The sequence below is a fragment of the Grammomys surdaster genome, unplaced genomic scaffold (genome assembly GCF_004785775.1).
Source record: "Grammomys surdaster isolate TR1022 unplaced genomic scaffold, NIH_TR_1.0 330, whole genome shotgun sequence".
Taxonomy (NCBI): Eukaryota; Metazoa; Chordata; class Mammalia; order Rodentia; family Muridae; genus Grammomys; species Grammomys surdaster.
In genome coordinates, this window is record NW_021604749.1 from 567352 (window position 1) to 593502 (window position 26151).

General features: G+C 39.1%; 1 protein-coding gene across 2 annotated transcripts in view; it reads left to right on the forward strand.

Moving 5' to 3' along the window:
* Smg1 (SMG1 nonsense mediated mRNA decay associated PI3K related kinase) overlaps positions 1 to 26151 on the forward strand; it is a 105295-nt gene that overhangs the window by 65066 nt on the left and 14078 nt on the right. For both annotated transcript variants that reach the window (XM_028778234.1, XM_028778235.1), the window contains 24 exons: positions 958 to 1242; positions 2942 to 3086; positions 3198 to 3336; positions 4253 to 4483; positions 4580 to 4757; positions 5274 to 5435; positions 5982 to 6199; positions 6435 to 6589; positions 8039 to 8261; positions 10484 to 10730; positions 11120 to 11349; positions 13673 to 13921; positions 14693 to 14831; positions 14918 to 15027; positions 15152 to 15370; positions 15771 to 15961; positions 16835 to 17007; positions 17139 to 17418; positions 18456 to 18728; positions 18899 to 19133; positions 22349 to 22575; positions 24895 to 25045; positions 25140 to 25329; positions 25497 to 25966. In XM_028778234.1, the coding sequence (XP_028634067.1) occupies positions 958 to 1242; positions 2942 to 3086; positions 3198 to 3336; positions 4253 to 4483; positions 4580 to 4757; positions 5274 to 5435; positions 5982 to 6199; positions 6435 to 6589; positions 8039 to 8261; positions 10484 to 10730; positions 11120 to 11349; positions 13673 to 13921; positions 14693 to 14831; positions 14918 to 15027; positions 15152 to 15370; positions 15771 to 15961; positions 16835 to 17007; positions 17139 to 17418; positions 18456 to 18728; positions 18899 to 19133; positions 22349 to 22575; positions 24895 to 25045; positions 25140 to 25329; positions 25497 to 25966 (5120 nt within the window). The remainder of the gene's footprint in view (positions 1 to 957; positions 1243 to 2941; positions 3087 to 3197; positions 3337 to 4252; positions 4484 to 4579; positions 4758 to 5273; positions 5436 to 5981; positions 6200 to 6434; positions 6590 to 8038; positions 8262 to 10483; positions 10731 to 11119; positions 11350 to 13672; positions 13922 to 14692; positions 14832 to 14917; positions 15028 to 15151; positions 15371 to 15770; positions 15962 to 16834; positions 17008 to 17138; positions 17419 to 18455; positions 18729 to 18898; positions 19134 to 22348; positions 22576 to 24894; positions 25046 to 25139; positions 25330 to 25496; positions 25967 to 26151) is intronic.

The window sequence follows — 26151 nt, forward strand, 5'->3', positions numbered from 1 at the left end:
ATTGTTTTTTGCCATGCTGGTGTTTTATAATTGATATTTAATAGCAGTTTCCAAAAGATGTAAGTTTAATACAGTGTCCTTAAGTAAGACATGTTTTCAAGATCCTTGATTATGTCTGGATTCGGCTGTTTTTTTTTTTGGAAATGTGGTGTGCTTACTTATTTGGATTTGTAGGAGCCATGCCTAGTATAAGTTCAGTTCATGTATGTGTGCATATATTTGTGGGTCAGGGGTTGACAGTGGATGTCCTTGATTGTTATCCATCTCATATTACTGAGGCAGGATTGTTTCACTTCTGCCCATATCCCCTCTCAGAGTGCTGGGGCTACAGGCAGTCTGTCATGCCCACCCAGCATTTATGGGGATTCAAACTGTAGTCTTCAATGCTTTCATAAGAAGAATTTAACTAACTGGTCCATTTTCTCAGCTCTTGAATTTTTTATCATTGTTACTGTTAAACTTTCCTAGCTGGCCTGAAATTCACTATGTCAATCAGGCTGGCTTCTGCTTCCTGAATGTTGAGATTAAAGATGTGTTACCATGCCTGCCTGGCTTTATGGTATTGTTTTATTTTGTCTTAGTTTTTGCTACTTTATTTATGTGTTCAGTGCCTCCATGTGTATATATGTACCACATATATATGTGCCTGGTACCCACAGAGGCCAGAAGAAGGTTAGAGTTGTAGGAAGTTGTTTGCGTTTTTTTCCCAGACAGGTTTCTCTGTGTAGTCTTGGCTGTCCTAGAACTTGTTCTGTAGACCAGACTAGCCTTGAACTCACAGAGATCTACCTGTCTCTGCCTCCGAAGACCTAGAATTAAAGGCCTGTGCCACCACGTTGAGTTTATGTTTTTAAAAACAGAAAAATAAGTAATTACTTCATCTTGAAATAAATCATTTTACCATAAATAAAAAGGTATTGGTTTTATATGTATATGTGTTTTTTTCCCCCCCTGTAGGCCAGTCAACACACGCAATGGAAATGTTGAGTTCTTGTGCTATATCTTTTTGCAAGTCTGCGAAAGCTGAATATGCTGTGGCTAAGTCAATTCTGACCCTGGCTAAATGGGTCCAGGCAGAATGGAAAGAGATTTCAGGACAGCTGAGGCAGGTGTACAGAGCTCAGCAGCAGCAGAACCTTTCAGGCCTCTCTACTTTGTCTAGGAACATACTCGCTCTAATAGAGCTACCATCTGCTAATACAGTAGGAGAAGAGCACCCTAGGATCGAGAGTGAGTCTACAGGTATGATTTCATTCTTTGTTAGCTTTAAAAATACCAACTTCATAAGTGTGAAATCAGCATTATGCTAGCTATAATTTGCCACAAAAAGTTCAACTACAAAAATATGTTGCCTGGCAGTAACTTATTGTTGTATGTCTAATCTTTCAGATGCAAATTGCTTTCTTGACTTCAAGGGTATTTTTACCTTGAGTCATAAAGGAGTGTCAAGAGTGAATGTAGCAATAGCTTGTGTTCCGTTACACTTAGTTTTTGGAACATAAAAAGTATAGAAAGACTCAAGTGTCTTATTCTGTCTGACATGTCTGACACTGGCAAAGTTAGTTGGTCAAGAAATGGATGGTTGATTCATCTAAACAATTTTTTTTTTTTTTTTTAAGGAGTGGGGAAGGCTGTTAGAGATTGAATCCAGGTTCTTGGGCATGCTAGTTATAAGTTTATTTTATTATCACACAAAAAGAAAAGGGAAATTTCCAATTGTGTCCAATAAACAGTGTGCCTGTGAATCTGCAGTAAGTCTTTACTCCTTGTTGCTTTGGTAGCAGGAGGGCTGTTCCCTGCAGAACTGTGCTCTAGGGAAAGGATCCATGCTTCTGTAAGGAGAATTTTTTTTTTCCCCCAGAAAAGCACTGCACCTCTTGTGGGATCCAATGGAAAATTGGTTGTTTTGTTTGTAGGGTGTCTCTTGCAGGAACAAGCAACAGCTCATAGCTGTATGGAATTGGATGAACTAGCCAGCAAACACACTATTTAAACCATTTTCAACATATTAGGAAAAGCTACTATCAAATTACATCCCCAGTTTCTGGTTTGTTTTGCATTCTCCTTTTTTGAGATAGAGCCTCTGTATGTAGATCTGCTGGCCTAGAACTTGTTATGTAGGGCAGACTGGCCTCAAAACTACAGAGATTCTCCTGACTCTCATGCCCAACCACTGGGATTAAAGGAATATGCCACTACACCCACCAGTTTTTTTATTTCTTTTGAAACAGTATCTTCCTTCCCACAAAGCCTAGCTGACCTCACACTCAAAACTTTGTTTCTTGAATTTCCTAAATGCTAAGTTACAGGGAGGTGGCACTGTTTCTGCCCCCCGCCCCCACGCGTGCACCTCATTTGTGTTGTGCTGCAGCTTGGGGTTTAAATTACATTTTGTTTTTGTTGTGCACTAGTTTTTAAAAATCAATTCTAGTGTATATGTTATCTAAGTCTTGATACTCATAAGGAAGGGCTAGGTCTTAAAATCAGTTTATGTCATGGCATATGAACTCACTAAATCAGGCAGTTTTCTCTATATAAAATGGAACTAAATAAAGATCTGTTGATCCTGTGGGTCTCTGTTGTATGATTATCACCTGTTTATTGTTTTTCCAAATGTTTAATATGATTCTATTCGTGAGAGAATAGCCACTCAAAAGCAGGGTGTAAGACAGTCTACAGCGTGTCTGACACCTGAGCCATTGCTAAAGATTGGTGTCATTAAAGGTTACAAATGCTTATATAAGCTGATGGGAGAGCTGATAGCTTTTAAAATAGTCACATTGCAGAACAGTACCCAAATTTTGGCCATAACAGATTATGTATGTGATAATGTTGGGCTTATTGCTTGTTTATAAATAATAGTCTTAACAGGTCAATCAGAACACTGTTAGACGTTTCTTAATGTAACACTGAACTCTTGTTATTTTCCCTGTCATGATAGTGCACATTGGAGTTGGAGAACCTGACTTCATTTTGGGACAGTTATATCACCTGTCTTCAGTGCAGGCACCTGAAGTAGCCAAATCTTGGGCAGCATTGGCTAGTTGGGCTTATAGGTGGGGCAGAAAGGTGGTTGACAATGCCAGGTATGTATATTTCAGTGTGTGGTTGATATAACCCTCTGCAAAATGGAGATATAAAATGTCATTAGGAGAGTTTGGTAGCTGAAATATTTGATGACTTGTTTATTTTTATAGTCAGGGAGAAGGTGTTCGTCTGTTGCCTAGAGAAAAATCTGAAGTTCAAAATCTGCTTCCAGATACTATAACTGAAGAAGAGAAAGAGAGAATTTATGGTATTCTTGGACAAGCAGTATGTCGGCCAGCAGGAATTCAGGCAAGGAAAACAGGATACAGTTGATCTGGGGGAGTAGTGCCAAGATTCCTACTGCAATTCACAGTTTTTTAAGGAATTGGCTACTTTATTAAATAGTGAATGAGGTTTATGCTGTTTACAAATAAAATCTCTTGACTTTTAAGATGACCTGAAGTTGTCCTTTTCCTAAGATCATAATTTTTTAAGAAATCAAGCAATTTCTTAGGGTCCTGTTGAAAATAGGTTAAGTTCATTTTATGTAAATTACATTTCTGTTAATTATTCTTGCTATCTGAAGTTAGGTTCTTGGACTGGTGGTGTAGTTACAGGTAAAAGGGGAAATGTAAGGAAGGCTCTTTATAAGACTACCTGGGAACTTCCACATGAGGAGACACTCTCACCCAGTCCCCACCCCTGGTCTATGGTTGTGCGTTTAAGATGAAATAAATGACCTTGGACACTTGTCCTCAAAGTAAGTTTTATAGTTCTGTAGCTGATGAATATGTAGATGTAGTAGTCAAAGGTAGGTTTTATTTGCAAAGCTAAATTCTGTTGACTGAATTCTATTCTAAAAATTGTACCACGAGTCTTTGTTAGAACTATTGTGAGATGTATGTATAATATTGTAAATAGTTTTTGTTGCTCATGTTCTGGGTTTTTTTTTTTTTTAAACATCCCTTGAACAGATTTTTTCTGTAGGCAGAGTATTATATTTTAGTTTAGAAGCATTTAAAAACAGAAAACCCCAGCAGTCTTTAATCTTTGCCTAATTGGCTGTATTTAATAAGCATATTATAAAGAGAAGTTTACTAATGTATTTAGTATTTGGAATTACTTAGTATATCATATATGAGAAAACGTTTCCACATGATAGTCAGATCATGCATTTTCCTTCCTTTTCATGTTAAGTCTTACTCTGTGCTCACATATTCTTTAGGATGAAGATATAACACTTCAGATAACAGAGAGTGAAGATAATGAGGACGATGACATGGTCGATGTTATCTGGCGGCAGTTAATATCAAGCTGCCCTTGGCTTTCTGAACTCGATGAAAATGCAACTGAAGGTGTTATTAAAGTGTGGAGGAAAGTTGTAGACAGAATCTTCAGCCTGTACAAATTGTCTTGCAGTGCATATTTTACTTTCCTTAAGCTAAATGCTGGTCAGGTAGGTGGCACAGTCTTCTAAGGGAATTCATTTGGGATTTCTTTTCTATAGACAAAGAGTAGTAGCAGAGATGGTTTTCTTATCCCCCCTGTTTAGGTCCTGTTAGATGAGGATGACCCCAGGCTCCATTTAAGTCACAGAGCAGAGCAGAGCACTGATGATGTGATTGTGATGGCCACCCTGCGACTGCTCAGGTTGCTAGTGAAGCATGCTGGTGAGCTCCGGCAGTATTTGGAACATGGCTTGGAGACCACCCCTACTGCTCCATGGAGAGGTAATGGCACAAATAAAATGCCCTCTTTAGTAAATATGTTCTGAGTGGGATAGGAATGGTTTCTCTATGTTCTGTATTTGAAAATGTAGAGAACAGCAGTGCTGGTTCATAGGACAACCTGGACTGTTTGGTGTCTTATGGAAACCTCTCTTCCTTTCTACTACCTTGTAGAGAACTGAGAGGCTAGAAGGCAGAGGCTTTTCATTACAACAGTCAGTTTTAGAAAGGGTGGGAATAAGAGTAGAGGACTTATTATAACCCTCTGTCACAGTTATTTTATCTGCCTTCTTTGAGGCATATGCAGATCATTCACTGCTTTAATTCCTCTGGACTATGATTATAGTTCTTTGCTAAACAGACTTGCAAATCAAGAATGATTTCATATATGGACCTTTATTACCACAGGGAGAACTTTGGTGCCTTTAAGATCTGTGCTGATACTGGCACAATCAGGTTTTATCCTTTTGGATTTCTAAAATTCATAGATTTTAGTAACTTTCTTTTCTTCTCCTAAAGGAATTATTCCACAGCTTTTCTCACGCTTAAACCACCCTGAAGTGTATGTGCGCCAGAGTATTTGTAACCTCCTTTGCCGTGTGGCCCAAGATTCCCCACACCTCATATTGTATCCTGCAATAGTAGGAACCATATCACTTAGCAGTGAATCCCAGGCTTCAGGTATGCAACATTAAAATACATTTATTTGTTTGGAACAGAGTCTCACTGTATTACCCTCAGTGCCCTGGTGCTCACTATGTAGGTCAGGCTGGCTTTGTACTCACAGAATGCTGTGGTTAAAAGCTCCTTTGCCCATCTAAAATATTTAAATTATTTAACCGGTAATTTTTAAGTGTCTTTCTGGGTGATGTGTTCTCAAGTTAAGTTTTTTATTGGTAAGGGCTCTGACTTTCTGAAGTAGCTACTATGTGTCTATGTGTTTTGTATGTTATTACTCCTTACCATACCTCAGGAGCTAAGCATAGAACTGTTTAAGGTAAACATTAGAGAATGGTCTACACACTCTAGGGAGGCTTCTTGTTTACTTACCATATTCCCTCACCTTTCCTCCAATAGTTTACAGTATTTTTAAACATACATGAAAAGCACACCTTGTAAAAGTGCAGAACACCACAATCTTAAGCTTCATGCATAGCACTGTGAAGTAGAGTGTCCTTGCATTCCATACTCAGTGTGTGCATGTATTCTTGTTACATCCCATTGTAGGAAATAAGTATTCCTCTGCAATCCCAACTTTACTTGGAAATATTCAAGGAGAAGAACTGCTGGTTTCTGAATGTGAAGGAGGAAGTCCCCCTGCTTCTCAGGATAGCAACAAAGATGAACCTAAAAGTGGTTTAAATGAAGACCAGGCCATGATGCAGGATTGCTACAGCAAAATTGTAGATAAACTGTCCTCTGCCAACCCAACAATGGTTTTACAGGTACAAGAAAACTGATTTGTTATAAGGTAGTATTCATTGTGACTCCCCCCCTCCAATCTTAAAGCTAATATCTTTTAGGAGAATCATATCAGAGACCCAAAGCTTTACAAATAATTGAAAGTGCTCTCACTAATCTATATTGATAGTGCTGCTGTTGAGTTTTTGAGAAATGATCATTGCCTCTGTATTAATTGGATGCTGCCTTGTGAGCCATGTGGATGTGTTGTGTCTGCAGGTCCAGATGCTTGTGGCAGAGCTACGTAGGGTCACTGTACTCTGGGATGAGCTCTGGCTGGGAGTTTTGTTACAGCAGCATATGTACGTCCTGAGACGAATTCAGCAGCTGGAGGATGAGGTGAAGAGAGTCCAGAACAACAACACCTTGCGCAAGTATGTCTTCATTCCTTTGCTGGAAAGATGAGGCTACTGCTTTTTGTCTTTTAGATTTACTTGTTTTCTGTGTGTGAGTATTTGCTTGTCGGTATATGTATACCACGTGTATACCTGATGGCCATGGAAGTCAGGGGAGAGCATTGGATCTCCTGGAACTGGAGTTAAGGATAGTTGTGAGCTTCCATGTGGGTGCTGGGAACGGGATCAGGATCTTACGTAAGAGCAGCTGGTGCTCTTAACTACTGAACCATCTTTCCAGTGCTCTCCCTGCTTTTTTTTTGTTAATGTGTTAATCAGCACATCAAAGTTCATAGTCTTAACCATTTTTAACTGTACAGTTGAGTGTTTACAGTACTGTGCGTGCCTTTATTACCACTACCCTCTGCTAGAATACTTTCTAATCTCAGATAGGCTCTGTACTTTATTTGCCCCTCATTACCTCTAGTTCTTATTTCTTGCTCTTGCTTTATGAACTATCCTGCTTTAGGTGTCTCATATTTGTGGAATCATACTCTTTGGTAACTTTTTGACTTAGCCCTGGGTTTTCAAGTTTTACCTTGGTATAACATGCATCTGTTTCTTTCCGTGAACAGTACTGCATTGTATAGATGCTCCAGATTAGGAAATTTTTATCGTTTATATGTGTGTGTGTGTGTGATGTGCATATGCAAAGAAGAGGAAAACTTGTGCAGTTGGATTTTTCCTTTTACTGTATAGGTCTCTGGATAAGCCTGGTAACTTTTGGTTATCAGCAAATACCCTTGCCAGCTGAGCCATTGTCAGCCCTCATAAAAACCAGATTTTACTCTTTGATTCATCTCTTAGGGACTCAGGTTTGTTTTCAGCTGTGTGAACAATACTTCTCTGAACATTAATGTGTAGTAATTGACTGAGTCCTTGGATTATTCTGTATGTTACTTGGTAATTTGTTGACTAATGTGATTATCTTGTTAAGCCAAGGAATCTTTTCCACAAAGATTGTGCCATTTTATGTTCCTATCTTCGATGCATGAGGATTCTGGTTTTCTATCTTTGTCAACATTTAGTTGTATGTTTGTATATATGATGCATGGTATGTATTCATGCCATGGCCTTTCCAAAGAGGTCAGAGGTCAACCTTGGGTGTTGGGCCTCATCTTCCACCTTATTTAACAGAAATTCTCTCACTCCCACCCGCTTTCTGCTGTGTACATGGGGCTGGTTGATCTGTGGTCCACTTTGAATTGTTTTTAGTTATGATTAAGGTTAGGGCTGAGATTATTTTCATTAACACAATTGAAAGGCAAAGCAGTCTCTATTGATTTTTTTTTTCAAACAGCATTAGGTAATAAGTTATTTGTCAGTATTTTATTTATTTTTTGATACTATTCACTCAACAATTGATACATCTAAATTCTTATGTTCATATAAAGCTTTTAATTTTTGAATGAAAATTTCTTTGGTCAGAGAAGAGAAAATTGCCATCATGCGAGAGAAGCACACAGCACTGATGAAGCCCATCGTGTTTGCTTTGGAGCATGTGCGGAGTATCACCGCTGCCCCTGCAGAGACACCTCATGAAAAGTGGTTTCAGGATAACTATGGTGATGCCATTGACAATGCTCTTGAAAAACTAAAGACTCCATCAAACCCTGCCAAGCCTGGAAGCAGCTGGATTCCATTTAAAGAGGTACAGAGTAGTTGTAAAAGTGCTGTTAACATGGAAAGTTTCCCATGCGACACAAACTTAAAACAGCATACTTACTTTGGGACACAAGATGAAAGTTTTAAAGCCCGCTGAAGTTATCTTGTTTTTATTTATTGGTCAAGAAAGTGGAGAAAAGTATTTTATATATTTTGAGAGTCTGGGGACTGGGGAAGGCAGGGAGGATGACAAACACTACACTTGTATGTACTAGGCTTATCCTGTAAGGCATTAGATTTAGCTGCTGTTTTGTATTCTCACAGGAGATATGAAATTTGAAGCTTCTGCCTATAGTTTTTAAGGGGACAAGTAGGCATTTCTAACAGTTCTCAGGCTCAGCATCACAAATTTGAAATCTAGAGTAATATTCAGATTTTTAAATTAGTGATTTATAGTAAGACTAATGCTGATATTCTAAAATCTGATGATGTCCGAAGTCTGAGTGAGCACCCTGAGTAATAAGATGGATTAGTATTGATCTATTTTGTCATCAATATAGTAATGTAATTTGCTGATTGGAATAATTTGTGGATTCAGATATTTGAGAATCTTTGTCTCGTTCTCCTTAATTCTGTTTTCTCTGTGATCTTTTTCTTTCATAGCAATGATATCATCAGTCAGAGCATCTTTGTATGATACTTTTTCTTGTTTTTCTCCTTTCTCTGACACTTAGGATTTTAGCTGCTCCCCACCCCCCCAATTGGGCTTTACTACCATGAAAACAAGAAACACAAATCTAAACAGATGTGGGAACAAAAGTGCATACAGCTTTAGTAATTGAAAACTGCTAACTCATTGGGCATGGTAGTTGCCCATACCTTTAATCCCAGGACTTGGGAAGAAGAGGCAGACAGATCTCTGAGTTCAAGGCCAGCCTGGTATACAAAGTGAGTTCTAGAATATCTAGGGCTGACATAGAGAACCCTGTCTGGGAGAGAAAAAGAGAAAGAAAGAAGAAGAGAACCCATGAAATACTAGACAAGAAAACTAATACAAACTATCTAGATGACAGTCAGCTTATTAGGCAGGGCCAGGTTTTTGTGGTTCAAGACCAGTTTCTTACTTTTTCTTATTATCTAAAAACCTGGAAGAGATGTGTATGAAATAAATCATTGAGAAAAGATTGTAGTTTAGGCTGGAGAGATGGCTCATTGGTCAAGAGCACTGGTTGCTCTTCCAAAGGTCCTTGGCTTAATTGCTATCACCCACATGACAGCTTACAACTGTCTATAATTCTAGTTCCAGGGGGCCTGACAATCCTTACAGAGACATACAGGCAGGCAAAACACCAATGCACATAAAATGGAAATAATTTTTTTTTTAAAGTTGTAGTTTATTGTTGAATGTTGATGCATTGGCTGTCAAACCTAAGGGGCCTTGTATGTTAGGTGAGCACTCTTCCATTCCTGTTCCATGTTTGACTTGTCTTTATGTGAACATGCTAGTTTATTTGTTACTATCCGTTGATTAAGGGGAGATTTTTTTCAGTTTGTTTAATTTTATAAACAACTTACTGAAAATTGCTTTGAAAGTTTATATATTAGTTTGTTAATCCAGATATACATTAGCTATAAACAGGGATAGAGCTTTGCTTGATTCTTTGTTCCCTGGGGATAGATCTGTGCATGATACATTCATTGCTCCGTATGGTTATTAGCAGTGGTTTTCATGGAGGCGGCCCCCCGCCCCCCATGTTTCAGGTAGGCATCTTTAAACTATTCTGTTAAAATATTGTCTGGTACAATGTTAACTGCTGTGCTGTTTAGCTTTGTGCCTCTTATAAATTCATGATAGAGCTATATTTTTTTCTTACACTGATTCTCTCCAATCAGTAACTTTGCAGGTGGTGTCCCAAGGCTGTGTCTGCTGCTGTACTATGACAAAACTGATTGATTTGCTGAGGCACATAGAGGCTTCGTAGAGACCCTCTGTGGGAGTTTTTCTCATGGCTCCTTTTGATTCTCGTTTTATTTGGCAAACAGGAGGGTGGTGCCTTAAAGTAATCACATACAACATATTAGCATAGCACTCCCTACTTCAAGGGTGGTCCTCTAGCATCAGATCAGACATAGAGACTAGAACGGCAGGTATATATGGTATATAGGGTCGTGTTTGGTTTACCTTTATGCCAAGTACAGTGAAAAGAAAACATGCTATACCAGAATGTAGACTTCTTCTTTTTTTTTTTTTTAACCTTGTGAACATAGATAATGCTGAGTTTGCAACAGAGAGCGCAGAAACGAGCAAGCTACATCTTGCGACTTGATGAGATCAGTCCTTGGCTGGCTGCCATGACTAATACTGAAATTGCACTTCCTGGAGAAGTCTCAGCCAGAGATACTGTGACAATTCACAGTGTGGGTGGAACTATCACCATCTTACCAACTAAAACCAAGCCCAAGAAACTCCTCTTTCTTGGATCAGATGGGAAGAGCTATCCTTACCTTTTCAAAGGTAGAGCTAAAACTAAGTTGTATTTTTAATACAAGTGTGTGACTATTGATGGTATGTGCATGTGTACACCTATGTGTGCCCGTGTGTGTGTGCATGCACATTAAGATAAGACTGCTGTAGATGAAAGTCTGCATTTCTTGGGTCCTATGTGATTTTGAATGATTAGTTGGCTGCATGTCATATTTCTCCCTCTTCACCTTCTTATTATGAACTTATATAAGCAGACTGAGTACAACTCAGTGTTAATAATTATTTCTATTACCATCAAATTCAACTTGCTGTTGTCGTAAGTCTGCCTTACTGTGTTCATTGCTAACTGAAAATGTAAGTAGTGTACTCCCAGATGCATTTGTCCTTCATCTTGGTAATTTTGATTTTTGTATTCATAGGACTAGAAGATTTGCATCTGGATGAAAGAATCATGCAGTTTTTATCTATTGTGAATACTATGTTTGCTACAATTAATCGGCAGGAAACACCCCGTTTCCATGCACGGCACTATTCTGTAACACCACTGGGAACGAGATCAGGGCTGATCCAGTGGGTGGATGGAGCCACACCATTGTTTGGTCTTTACAAACGATGGCAACAGCGGGAAGCTGCCTTACAAGCACAAAAGGTTTGATAAAATTCAAGTGTACCTGTGTTCTTACTGGACTATGTATGAACAAGTGTGTATTGGCATTCTTATTGACTGTGTCAAGTTAACCATGTATGTATCTGCGTGTGATGGGTTAGAGTAGGCAAAGAGTTGATGCCCTTAGTAAGTGGTGGTGAGAAAAACTTTTAATATATATAAATTTTTTAAATCATAATTCATTCACACAGGGGTTATATAAACACAGAAAGGCAGGACGTGGGGAAGGGGATGACACTGGAGAGTGGGTGTTCAGGGGGAATACAAATATCTTTCAGAACAGTGTATCGGCTGGGTGAAGGTTCAGGGGACAGGTCACTATGACTCTGCCTATGATTCACTTGTCCTTATCTAAGTTGGTATTGTCTGCCAAGACTACCTATTTACAAGGTCTATGACTCAGGCTGGTAAATTTCCATGAAAGCTGCCTGTTTACAATAGCTTATAGCCATCTGTTTCAATATTTTTCCACAGAAACCCAAGACTTGGTGTTAGTATACATGTATGACAGGCCTATTGCTGATTTTAGGCCTATGGCTGATTTTAGGCCTTCAGTGTGTAAGCAGGGCTGCCCCTGACATCTCCTCCCTTCTCTAAGTATAGAAGGGCTGTGGCAATTCTAAACTTGTGAAGGCGGGGATAAGAGGCCTGACCTCCAGTAATTGAAGGGGACCTTGTAATGGCTCCGGTCCCCCTGTCGTTGTCCAGTGAAGCATGAGGGCCATACCCATCCCGATGTCTTTTTCCTGGAGAGGGGATACTTTTGACATCAACCCCTATGCAGTCAGGCTTGTCCCTCAGGGAACCCAGAGAGATATTTTTATCTTTTATTTATATTCCCTTGCAGTGCTTAGCCTCACAGCCTAAGCAAGAATTCAGATCGCCAGTCAGAGGGAGTTCTGGGTGGCCCCTCTCTGCTTGGTCTAGGGGTGGAAGTCCCCTCTTTTAGGTTTGGTGGAGATAGGTTTTGGGAACACCCTGTATAAAGTAACAACCTCATCTTGAGTCTCGTGGTCCTCCATAGCTAACTTATGATAATGTATCTGAGTAGGTTTTGCTACCAAATTATTTATCTGTTGTTTCACAGAGTTAGTCAGCCTATTTGAGGCCCAGGGACCAGAAGAAATAAGCAAAAAGAACCCAAATAATGGTCCCAAGATGGGAGGAAGCAGGGTTGACAACCATGGAGAAGCTGAAAACCAATTCTTGTACCAGCATTCATCTTTCTCTTTCTCTTTCTGAGAAAAACATTCTTGAAGAGTAGTTTTAAAACATGTGTAGTTGCTTATTGCTCAGAAATGTGATATTTCACATCTTAAATGCTCTTAAGAGCTTTTGAGTTAAATTTGTAAATAATAAAATGCTTTGAAACCCAGATTTAATATTCAATATTTAAGTAAGAACTTTGACTTATTTGATGACTACAGTATCCTTTTTTGTACCTACCTGTGAATTTTAAAATTTAATTCAGACTAAAAATTTTAATTTGAAATTCTTTTTTTGGGGGGGGGTTGGTTTTTCGAGACAGGGTTTCTCTGTGTAGCCCTGGCTGTCCTGGAACTCACTCTGTAGACCAGGCTAGCCTCGAACTCTCGAACTCAGAAATCCTCCTGCCTCTGCCTCCCAAGTGCTGGGATTAAAGGCATGTGCCACCACCGCCTGGCTTTAATTTGAAATTCATTTAGTCAACTCCTGTGAAATTGAAACAGCAGAACTGAGTAGGAGGCCCTGATCTAGCCAAGAATATTGTGCAGGCAGTTACTAAAAGTTGGTGGAACTTGAAAAGAATCATGCTTTTGTCTTCATTTGATATATTTTTGTGGTGCTTGAGAGTCTAATTCCATGGTCCCAAGAATTCTAAGCCTTCCTCTACCTTCAGCCTGGGAAGCTAAGTTTCAAAAGCAAGCACAGGTCTGTAGTCCAGTTATTGAAGAGTAAGTTAAACCTTGAGGAGCTGTCCTAACTTTGTAGAACATGTTTATTTCATACTGAGTAAATCATCAGTGAAGAATGAAAATATGCACTAGTGGATTATGCCTTTAAAAGTGAATTGCATTATAAAAAAATGTAGATTGGATTTTTAAGTTTAACCTCAAGAAAACGTAGGAAGAGTCCAATCTTTAAACAGACTCAAACACAAGAAAGACAAGCATATGATATAGTCAGTATTTTGTTTTGTTTTTAAATATAAAATGTAGCCAGTCAGGTGGAGAATGCTATGAAAAATCAGTTTTTTAAAAATACTTAATAGTTTTTGTCTTTCCTTAAGTAAAACTAATCTTTTCTTTTAAAAAATTTTTTTAAGGCCCAAGATTCCTACCAAACTCCTCAGAACCCCAGCATTGTACCTCGTCCTAGTGAACTTTACTATAGTAAAATTGGTCCTGCTTTGAAAACAGTTGGCCTTAGCCTGGATGTGTCAAGGAGGGATTGGCCCCTCCATGTGATGAAGGCAGTGTTGGAGGAGTTAATGGAGGCCACACCCCCAAACCTTCTGGCCAAAGAACTCTGGTCATCTTGCACCACTCCTGATGAGTGGTGGAGAGTCACACAGGTATGCAGCATGTGGGTGGGGTTAGGTGTCACCACTGGCTTCAGTCAGATTCTCTTTGTCAGTCTTTCTAGTCTTTCTCTCCTTCCAGACTTTGTAGTCAATTCCTGTACTTGAGAGTTATAAAAGTGTCACAGTGATTATAAGGGAAGGGTGTTGGAAGATGGTGGATGGAATTAAAAAGTAAATATGAAAAGAGCTGAAGTTCTTTATTTTTAAACCTAGCCATCTGGTCTGGGCATAGACCCCAGTACTCAGGAGGCAGAGTCAGGGAAATATCTTTAAAGGCCAGCCTGTTCTACATAGTTCCAGACCAACCTGTCTAGGAGAAAACAAAACAAAACAACATAAACTACCCCCATTATTCCTGAGGCTGGTGAGGGGGCTTAGAGTCTAAGAGTATGTATGTACTTCTGTTTCAGAGGACCCAAGTTAGGTTCCATCATCCATATCCAGGGGTTTACATTTGCCTGTTAGTCTGGCCCTGGGGAATTCAGTGCCTTTTTTTTAATGGTGTGCACATGTCTACACACATTGAACTAAGTCTTTAGCAACAGCAACCCCTCTCCCAAGCATTCATGATATTCCTTAGGTCTCAATGTTAAATGCTCCTTATATTACATGGCTATCCTGGGTAGCCATGTGTAGCAGTCTTAAAGGAGTGCTTTGTGATTATTGGTTTATTTTACAACAAAGAAGTAGGATTATAGAGTTGTATTGACCTCAGGCCATCTAGTGCTGGCCCACGATGTTTACCTGCTTCCTTCTCCTTAGTCCTATGCAAGATCCACCGCTGTCATGTCTATGGTTGGCTACATAATTGGCCTTGGAGACAGACATCTGGATAACGTCCTCATAGATATGACAACTGGAGAAGTAGTTCATATAGATTACAATGTTTGCTTTGAAAAAGGTAAGAAGAAATGGACTACTACATTTATTTGAAGGTCAGGTTATTTTTGTGTTAAGGGCAAAAATAAAATGATTTGTCTTTTTAAGGTAAAAGCCTTAGAGTTCCTGAGAAAGTGCCTTTTCGAATGACACAAAACATTGAAACAGCACTGGGTGTAACTGGAGTAGAAGGTGTTTTTAGGCTTTCCTGTGAGCAGGTATGCCTTTCCTCTTTTGTCCTGTAGTGAAACTGTTTAATGAGCAAAATCCATGGGAGGAAGTCATAAAACATTTTCGTATGGAAACTTGTGTTGACTTTACTGAAAATACTTCTAAAAATAGGTTCTCCACATCATGCGGCGAGGCCGAGAGACTCTGCTGACACTCTTGGAGGCTTTTGTGTATGACCCTCTGGTGGACTGGACGGCTGGGGGTGAGGCTGGGTTTGCAGGTGCTGTCTATGGTGGAGGTGGCCAGCAGGCTGAGAGCAAGCAGAGTAAGCGAGAGATGGAACGTGAGATTACTCGCAGCCTCTTTTCTTCCAGAGTCGCTGAGATTAAGGTAAAGCCCAAAGATGTTACGTCACTCACTGTCAGCTTTTTAACAGAGCAGATGTACCCAAGGATTGAGTATGTTAGGGCTTTTCTGGGTGTGAGGAGTTCTTGTCATCTCTGTTAGACTGTTCTCCCACACAGACACATTCACACTCCTTCGAGTTATACTAGTGAACATTTTAAGTATCTAATATAATAATTGAATAACCTTTTTTCCCTTTCAGTAGTCAGAGATCTCAGACTTATTTTCTTTGGCCTGTGAATCTGTTTACTTAATGGCAAGATAAATGTGAATATGTTGATTATCAAAGGTAGTGCAGCAAACCAATTTCTTAGTTGGAATTTTAGGTAAAGCAGTACACCAGATGTGCTCGTATTTACTGTTTCTGATCATAACCCTCTTCCAGGTGAACTGGTTTAAGAACCGGGATGAGATGCTAGTTGTGCTTCCGAAGCTGGACAGCAGCTTAGATGAATACCTAAGCTTGCAGGAGCAGCTGACAGATGTTGAAAAACTGCAGGGCAAACTGCTGGAAGAAATAGAATTTCTAGAAGGAGCTGAAGGAGTGGACCATCCATCTCGCACTCTACAACACAGGTTGAAAATTGATTTGTACTTCTTGACATATACTGTTATAGAGAACAGTGTTACACGTGTTATAGAGACAGTGTTAAATACTGTCAGCTTGAATTAGAATTTTCAGCAACTTGGTATTAATTCTGTTAATGGCCATGATTTCAAAGTGCAGATATTCAGCTGTTTACTTACATTTTTTACTTTATTGTAGTTAATTCTGTGACAAATTATTGGGTGGAACTGTATATATAATGAGTGACTAGAAAACTTAGATTTAGAAAACCTAGGGTTTGGTTTTTTTTTCTCTGCTTGTGTGTGATGCGTCTTTTATTCATTTATGCAGTGGCAGTTATCTGCTTTCTTGAGTTTAAAAATAAAGCATACAGGAACCAGAGAGATGGCTTAACAGTTAACAGCACTGGCTGATCTTGCTGAGGACCTGGGTCAGTTCCCAACAACCACCTGTCCCATCTAGAAATCCAGTTTCAGGTGCTCCAGTCCTCTCCTCTCTTCCCTGGGCTCCTGCACATAAACTTCATGTAGTCATACACAGACATGAAAGTAATAAGTAAATAAACTTTTTAAATGAATACAGCACCCAGCAGATAACCAGTTGATGAATATGTGTTACTACCATTGCTAGAGGCTTTTTGTCTATAAAGATCCAGTAATTTTTCTTCAAGAAATCTCAGACTCAGCATGTATTAGTTAGTGCTTATTTAAAATGTGAGCATTTAAGGAAATTGCAGGGTTGGAACAAACCAGAACAAGGAGATATTTGAACAGTGCCCTTGAGATTCAAAAGGAGCTAACTAGTCTAAATATTTACAATGTCAAGCCTTTACTAGATAGAAGAAAGCTGCAAATGACCTTTGGCTTTGGTTTCCTGATCAGGTATTCTGAGCATACTCAACTACAGACCCAGCAAAGAGCTGTTCAGGAAGCAATCCAGGTGAAGCTGAATGAGTTTGAACAGTGGATAACACATTATCAGGCTGCATTCAGTAACTTAGAAGCAACTCAGCTTGCAAGTTTGCTTCAAGAGATAAGCACACAAATGGACCTTGGTATGTGAGCTTGTGGACTCTGTCTTTGTGTGTTTGAGGGATGGGAGCCTAACTTTTGAGTCTTAAAATTGAGTCTGCTTTCAACGACTACTGACTTGATATGGTTTCATTGTTACTGTCTTTACTACAAGGTCCCCCAAGCTATGTACCAGCAACAGCTTTTCTACAGAATGCTGGCCAAGCACACCTCATCAGCCAGTGTGAGCAGCTAGAGGGGGAAGTTGGCGCTCTGTTGCAGCAGAGGCGTTCCGTGCTCCGTGGCTGTCTGGAACAGCTGCATCACTATGCAACTGTGGCTCTGCAGTATCCAAAAGCCATATTTCAGAAACATCGAATTGAACAGTGGAAGGCATGGATGGAGGAGCTCATCTGTAACACCACAGTAGAGCGCTGCCAAGAACTCTATAGGAAGTAAGTTGAAGGCATCTCATTCTCTTCATTTCACACTAAAGGGAACGGGGTTGTGTTGTAAGTTGCTGTCTTAGAGCTTCTTTCTGTTGCTGTGATAAAGACCATAACAAAAGCAACTTGGGGAGGAAGTGGTTCATTTTTCATCTTATCATGTATAGTCCAGCATGAAAAGTGAGGGGAAGAACTCAAGGCAGGAAACCTGGAGACAGGAACTGATGCAGAAACTATGCAGTAAGTAGTCTTCCTCCCTTGCTTTCTCAGCATGCTTTACTCGTCCACCTGCCCGTGGGCTGTCTTCTTCTACATTAGTCATTTGTCAAGAAAATACCCTCCAGACCTGTTTATACGCAGGCAATCTGGGGGAGGCATTTTCTCAGTTAAAATTCTTTTTCCCAAATATGTTGAGGTTTGTGTCAAGTTGACAAAATGAACCGGCACAGTTGCATTTTGTATTTTATTTTTTCTGAAAAATGATTAATAGATGAAATGTGAATGAAGTTCCTGTTGTTTGTTTGTTGAGAAAGCCTGTCCTATATCCCCTTTCCAAGTAGCCAAGATTACAGAATTGTACCATCATCCCCAGATAGCGTGCTGTGTAAGAGGATGTTTATTTCACGTTTGAAGCCAGCCTCATCCCAGTAGGCAGACTGGCTCAATCAAACCACTCAGAGCTTGGGTGTGATCCAGTGTTGTTATATGTATGGAATATGTAACGCTATGGACTCCATTCCTGCAGTACTGCAGAGGGAGACAGAGGATATTAATGTGAGGTCATTCAGGGTTTTTCTTGCAAGACACTGTGTCTCCTAATTAGTAGATGAAAATATTCACATGGTAGGATTTAAGAAACTTATAAGTCATTTTATCACTCAGTGAGCTGTCTTATGAAATAGCTTATGTTCTTGAGACTTTTCTGAAATGTAATTAATGATTTTTATTTTTTGAGAATAGAATGCAATTTTCTCACTTTACAGTGTGAATGTTATTTATATGTAGTAATATAGTAATATAAGCAAGCACCTACTTTATTGTTACAGATATGAAATGCAGTATGCTCCTCAGCCACCTCCAACAGTGTGTCAGTTCATTACTGCCACTGAAATGACCCTTCAGCGGTATGCAGCAGATATAAACAGCAGACTTATTAGACAAGTGGAACGCTTGAAACAAGAAGCTGTCACTGTGCCAGTTTGTGAAGATCAATTGAAAGAAATTGAGCGTTGCATTAAAGTTTTTCTTCATGAGAATGGAGAAGAAGGATCTCTGAGTCTAGCAAGTGTCATTATTTCTGCCCTTTGTACTCTTACAAGGTGAGCTAGTGTGCTTCTTACTAGATCATCTTATTGTCTAAATGTAGTTTTTGTTAATCCCAGATTAAAAACACTATTAGTTTTGGCCAATGTTAGTCACTTTCTTTGAAATTTGAAGTCTTCACTAGTCTATGTACACTCCATCAAATTTGTTTTCATTGTCCACATAGGCGCAACCTTATGATGGAAGGTGCAGCTTCAAGTGCTGGAGAGCAGCTGGTTGATCTGACGTCCAGAGATGGAGCCTGGTTCCTAGAGGAGCTGTGTAGTATGAGTGGAAATGTTACCTGCTTGGTGCAGTTACTGAAGCAGTGCCACCTGGTACCACAGGACTTAGATATTCCCAACCCAGTAGAAGCATCTGAGGCTGTTCATTTAGCCAATGGAGTATATACATCTCTGCAGGTGAGCACTGATTATAGTTCTGTTGGTAGAGTGCTTGCTTAGCATGCATGAGTCCTAAGTTTGATCCTGAGAGACACATAACCAAGAGTAGTGTCACATGCCTGTAATCCTGGTATTCGGACAGTAGAGTCAGGAAGGTCAGAAAGTTCAAGGTCATCCTCAGCTATGAGACCCAGTCTTAAAACAACAACAAACAACTCTGCAGCAAAACAGATTATCAGGCAGTGAGGGGTCCCCACTTTTTGCCCCAGGTTTTATAAGTTGACTGTTAGATATTGAGCAGTTTTGTTTAGGTTCTTAATTCAAGGAGCAGTTTGACTGTTCAGTGTTACTTAAGCAGTTATTTATAATGTTGCTATGGCTACATGTGTGTGTGTGCATAAAGCAGGGATTGGTATGAGGTTTATAATTAATTTGAGTATTGCTTAAGCAGTCATTTTAAAATAAGGATCATGGGCTAGAGAGTTGGCTTACTTGTTAAGAGCACTTGTTGCAAAGGACCTGGTTTAATTCTCAGCACTCACATGGAGAAGGCTCATTACCTTCTCAAGCACTAGCACATACAGTGTAGAGGTGAGTTTGGGCTACACTTTTGCTCCCTGCAGATTGTACAGGCCCAGGAGCTATCTTTGGATCTGCAAATGAAAGACGCACACGCATGTTAATTTTAAAATGTCTTGGCTACCCCAAAGGCTGGGTACTCCTAAACCTTTTCCTGCTACCCTAGGTCAAATTGGGGAAGTGGCCAGTGGCCTCTTACCGAGTCCTTACATGGCTTATTGGCCTTATCTCCTGTAGCTCCTACCTTCATCTGCATCCCATGGCTTCAAGGTGATCTTTTTCTTCCCTGCTGAGTTCTAGCCTGAGCAGCTCTAACGGTCCTATCCTGTCTCTTTGCCCAGCCATTGGCCTCTGGCATCTTTATTGATTGATCATAAACTAATTGGGGACAAGGACCTTTAGTGTTTGGACATACAGATTCCTGATCGAATCAAAGCATTAGGACCGATCTCTTAATTGGTTCTAATTAATTTCTGTTATCAAATTAGGAAAACCAAAAACAAAACTCTTCTCAGACATAAATTGAGTATAACCATAACAATTATGTAAATCATAGAGTAGGATATATAAACGACACCTAGTCCATCATATTTGTCAGTTACTTAAAGTACTCTACCATCATTCCTAATTTAAAGAGTTTGATTCTATACCTGAATTCTATTTTGATTTTAGCCTGTAACACCATTTGAAAACCATGTTTTCAACTCTATATCATATCTCTCAATGCTAAACAACCTAAGTTTGTTTATGAGACTATAACTAGACTTCAACCTCGTCAGAAATCCAACAACAAATTAACTATTACCTGAGTACTTAGGAAGCACTAAACATAGCTTCTGAAACAGTTGTAGAGAAGGCTGACTACCTGGACAGCCCCTATTCCTTATAATGTTGCAGAATCTGTCTTTAGCTTCTGGCCCAGAACCATCTGATAGACTTTGAAATGGAGTAGGAACTGTGAAGGACTAGTTTGTTCTGTCTTAGCAGAACTAAACTGTCAACTCTCCTGCATTATGTTTTTTTTGATAGAGCAATTTTTGCCCCATGGCTACCTTGCCATGATAAGCAACCTCGCCTGGAGGTAAAGATGTTCAATTTTTCTTTGAATGAGAATTGGAAACTGTTGGGAGCAGACATATCTTGTTGTCAAATGACCTTTGATAATGAAAGCATGTAAAAGGTCATATTTTGTGGATCTGATGTTTTTTGAAGACTATGTAAAGTATATTTGAACTATTAAACCTTAGCTATTCTTAGCCATTTCTATTTGAGTAAATTGAAAAGCATTTTATTATAATTAAATCAGAATCTAACCTAGCCATGAGTTTACTATCTGGCCCTTAACTTGTACTACTTAATCATCTTAAACTGATTGTAATAGCAGCTATTAGAAGGACTGGGTCAAAACCTTGTATTCTTGAATGAGTTGCATAGGCACAATGCATATCTTAAGAGTAACAATATTAATTTCAAATTTTGTATCAATAATACCAATGTAAGATTATGGTTATACAATGTTCTGTTCAAGAATAAAATTTAGTAATCTATCCCATCTGTTTCCCCTCTGTTTAAAATTATGTCCATTTCTAAATTAGCCCTTAAAATGACAACCTATCTATAATTGGTAAAATAACCATAACCAGACACCTACACCCACGAACTTGGGCTTTCGACTCTCTATGACTTCTTCCTGTTATAGATTGGTTTAGTGTTTTGATTCAGTTGGGAATGTGTGTGTCTAAACACTAAAGGTCCTTGTCCCTAATTGGTTTTTGATCAATCAATAAAGATGCCAGTAGCTAATGGTTGGGCAAAGACAGATGGGGCAGGACCCTTAGAGTTGTGTGAGCCGGGGTGCATTATGGGAAGAAGAAAGATTGCCATGAAGCGTTGGGACAGGAGATAAAGCCAACAAGCCATGTAAGAATTTGGGTAAGTGGCCACTGGCCTGTTGGGCCTCCATTAGTTAGGGGGGAAGGTTTAGGAGTGCCCTACCTTTTAGCCAAGACATTTTAAAATTAATTGGTGTATGCATGTGTATGATCTTCAGGGAGCCAGAGTGGTATAGCCAGAGCGATACGGCCCAAGCTTGCCACTACATAGACACACATGAAACAAATACTCATACATATAAAATAATAAAAATCTAAGGATTAGAGTGTGGCTTCATGTAGGTTGGGTTTTTGTTGTTGTTGTGGTTGTTGTGTGTATTTTCTTTCTTTGCTTTGCTTTTTTTTTTTTTTTTTTTTTAAGATAGGGTCTTATTTTGCAGCTCTAGCTGGTACCTGGATCTCATCATGTGGTCTATACTGGCCTCTAATTCCTGCCTTTGCCTCCTAGTCCCAAGAGCTAGGATTAAAGGTGTACCATCATACCCAGCCTAGTTTTGTTTTTAAGTTTTGGGTTTTTTGGACACAGCATCTCTTTTTGTAGCCTTGGCTAGTGTGGAATTTGCCGTGTGATACGGGCTCCTATCAAATTTATAGCAATCCTCAAACTTGAAGCAATCCCTCAGGTTCTGCTTCCAGAGAGGTATGATTACAGGCTTGTGCCACCATGCCCTGTATTTTTTGGGTTTCAGTTCTTGGACTGCATTATGAAATGTATAACACTTAACAAACGCATTAACATATATATATTCCTTTTTTTTGTAGGAATTAAATTCAAATTTTCGGCAAATCATATTCCCAGAAGCACTTAGATGTTTAATGAAGGGGGAGTGCACCTTAGAAAGTATGCTCCATGAACTAGACAGTCTCATTGAGCAGACAACTGATGGAGTTCCTCTGCAGACTCTGGTTGAGTCGCTTCAAGCCTACTTACGAAACACAGCCATGGGACTTGAAGAAGAAACTCATGCACATTATATTGATGTTGCCAGGTAAATGTGTTAGCCAGCTATGTTCTGTTTCAGCCAAAAAAGAGATGGCAAAAAAGATATCAGCAATAGGTGACACATGCCTGAAATACCAGGGCTTTGAAGACTAAGGCAAGAACATGGCTAGTTTGAGCCATCCTCTTTCACAAAAAGAGAGGGTGGTAGGAAGTAGGAGAAAACCAGGTAATAAGATTCTGAGCCCTAACCTAATTAAATTTGTTTTTAATTTTTAGGGAAAATCTGATTACTGATGAGTGTTTATGATTAACAAGAACAACACAAGCCTATTACTTCATGATTACAGTTTTACTAGAGATTGTCTGCAGTCATCTGCAAGCTTATGTCTAGTCTGACCTTAGTGCATGCTTTCTACACAGTAGCAGTGTCATGAAATGGTCAGTGGGAAAGTCATGGGGTGTTCTAGTATTTCACTAGTAACACACATACCTCTTTAAGTGTCTATGCCCTTTAGTGGCTTATGCAGCTCTTTGTTGTATACAACCACCCTTTTGTTGTCATGGCTACCATGTGTGCATAAAGTTCAGTGTGTGTATATGGGGGATTATTTTTTGTGGGGTGTCGGTGGGGAGTGTGCACACTCGATGAGGAGGGGAAAGTCACTTGCCACAGAGCATATGTGGAAGTCAGAGAACAGCTTTATAGTCAGTTCTTCCATCTTTTTATATGGGTTCTTAGGATCCAATTTAGGTTGTAAGGTTTCTGTGACAAATACCTATACCCACTGAGCCCTCCTGTCAGCTCTCGGTGTATTTTTTTAAGCCATGAAAGTATCTGAGGTGATTAACTTGGCTGATTAAGTGTATACCCACTTCAGGCAAACAATTTTAATTTAGTTTATAGTTATGTTTGGAAGAGTAAACATTGTATTCTTCTTTAATCCAGAAAAGCAGTTTGACTTTGGAAACACAGCTCTGTAGACATACATTGTAGCTGTGCTGAGAGCCCTTAGAGACTCAAGATCACTTTCTTTGTCATCCTAGTATTTAAGTTTACTGCAGAAAATATAACTGAGGGGTTAGAAATACTGCCCACCTGATTTCCTCACATGGAAAATCACAAGTAGAGAGGAGGGAGAGAAGGACTTGTTTCCACATGTGAAGTCATTTGCACCTGCTCGTTCTAGTTTAAGCTCTGTTCCTTGCTAATTTTGTTACGGGTTGGGGGGGGTTGCACATACCAATGTGCACTTACAGAGGTCAGAGAACTGCTTTGTGGAGTCCTATGTCTCCACCTTTACTAGGGTTGTGGCTTGAACTTGATTCATCATTAGTCCTGCATGATCTGATAGTGACTGCTTTATCCATTGTGCCATTTTAACAGCCTTTCCTTGGTTATTTTGGAGTAGATACTTTCTTAAATATTTCAGGAAACAATATGAATATAAACTTTTTGTTGTTCTTCAACAAGAAGGTAGCAATAATTCCTTCTTGACTCAATGCTGCACTTAGAAATCCCGTTTTCTCCTTTTTAGCTGTAGTTGTGTAAGACTGTAACTAATAGTATAGACATGTACCAGTTAAAAGTAGCTGAAACTATTTATGTAATAGCAGTATCATCATTTTAAGGAATGGTTAAAAGTTAGATTAAATCTGTGTATGTTTTACTGAATTTCAGACCTTTCCTTGATGTGTAGGTGTGGGTGCAGGTACATGTGCTCATGTGTATGTACATCAAAAGTTGATGTCAAATGTCTTCTACCTTTTCTCTGCCTTTTAAAAAATAAGACTCTTTCATTGAGCCTAGAACTTTCTGATTGGCTATACACAGGATTCTCGTCTTGGCTTTCTGTTGCTGGGGTCAGAGGCATATGACATCATGCCTTGCTGTTGATGAAAGTTGTCATCTGACATGCTCTACATCACACGATATTTTTAAGTTTTAAAATGTGCATAATTCAAAACCGTATATACTCCAAATGGCAGGTACTTCCATTACTGTCTAAAGTCGGTTCCAATTACATTGCTATAGTACTATTGCACCTGACAGTTTTATAGATCTACATTTTGGAATTAGGTTATTCTTGATGTTCTTATATATTTATATAGTAATTTATAAAATGTCTTTCACATTTGTGTAAAATTGAAATTACATAAGTAGTTATTACACATTACTAAAACTGAGCTGGAATTATTGATTTTGTAATAAAATTGGCACTAATATCATTGTCTCATAGAAGTTAGCATAATACTAACATGTTTCTGTAGACTTTGCATAGAAATCTCTAAGGCTCACAGACTTTTGTATTCCCCAAACAAACTCTCCTTCAGGTGAGGGTTTTAACAACAGTTTCTTTTTCTCTAGAATGCTACATGCTCAATATGGTGAATTAATCCAACCAAGAAATGGTTCAGTTGATGAAACACCAAAAATGTCAGCTGGCCAGATGCTTTTGGTAGCATTTGATGGCATGTTTGCCCAAGTTGAAACTGCTTTTGGCTTATTAGTTGAGAAGGTAAACATTAACTTTGTTTTATGAAAGATGTAAGTGCAATAGTCATTTAATGTGAACAGAGGAAAGTGAGCATTCCTTTTTTTCATTTGCATAGTTAAACAAGATGGAGATTCCTGTTGCTTGGCGGAAGATTGACATAATTCGGGAAGCCAGGAGTACCCAGGTCAATTTTTTTGATGATGACAATCACCGTCAGGTGCTAGAAGAGATTTTCTTTTTAAAAAGACTACAGACAATTAAGGAGTTCTTCAGGCTCTGTGGTACCTTTTCTAAAACATTGTCAGGTAATATTAGCATTCCAGCTCTGTTCATAGTACTCTAGAAGGGATCTTTTGGAGTAGGCTTAATTTAACTGTGTACTTGTAAATTCTCCATTTTTCAGATAAGCAGTATCTTATATGATTTTATTTGTTCAGGTCCCATTTTAAGATGATTTTTGTTTTCTTTTTAGGATCAAGTTCACTTGAAGATCAGAGTACCGTGAATGGACCTGTTCAGATTGTCAATGTGAAAACCCTTTTTAGAAATTCTTGCTTTAGTGAAGACCAAATGGCCAAGCCTATCAAGGCCTTTACAGCTGACTTTGTAAGACAGCTCTTGATAGGACTCCCAAACCAAGCCCTTGGACTCACGTTGTGTAGCTTTATCAGTGCTCTGGGTGTAGACATCATTGCTCAGGTAGAGGCAAAAGACTTTGGTGCTGAAAGCAAAGTTTCTGTAGATGATCTGTGTAAGAAGGCTGTGGAACACAACATCCAGGTAGGGAAATTCTCACAGTTGGTAATGAACAGAGCTACTGTGTTAGCCAGCTCCTATGATACAGCCTGGAAGAAGCATGACCTGGTACGCAGGCTGGAAACCAGCATTTCTTCCTGTAAGACAAGCTTGCAGCGGGTTCAACTGCACATTGCCATGTTCCAGGTAAGCATTTTTCTGTGTAATTTGGTTTTTCTTACACAGTTCATGTATGACAATATAAAGAAAATATGTAACTGCCTCAGTTGTGCCAAACCAAAGTGAACGCTTTCAAGGGTTTTGCATTTTCTTTGCAATTACTTTTTTCTTTCTTTCTTTCTTTCTTTCTTTCTTTCTTTCTTTCTTTCTTT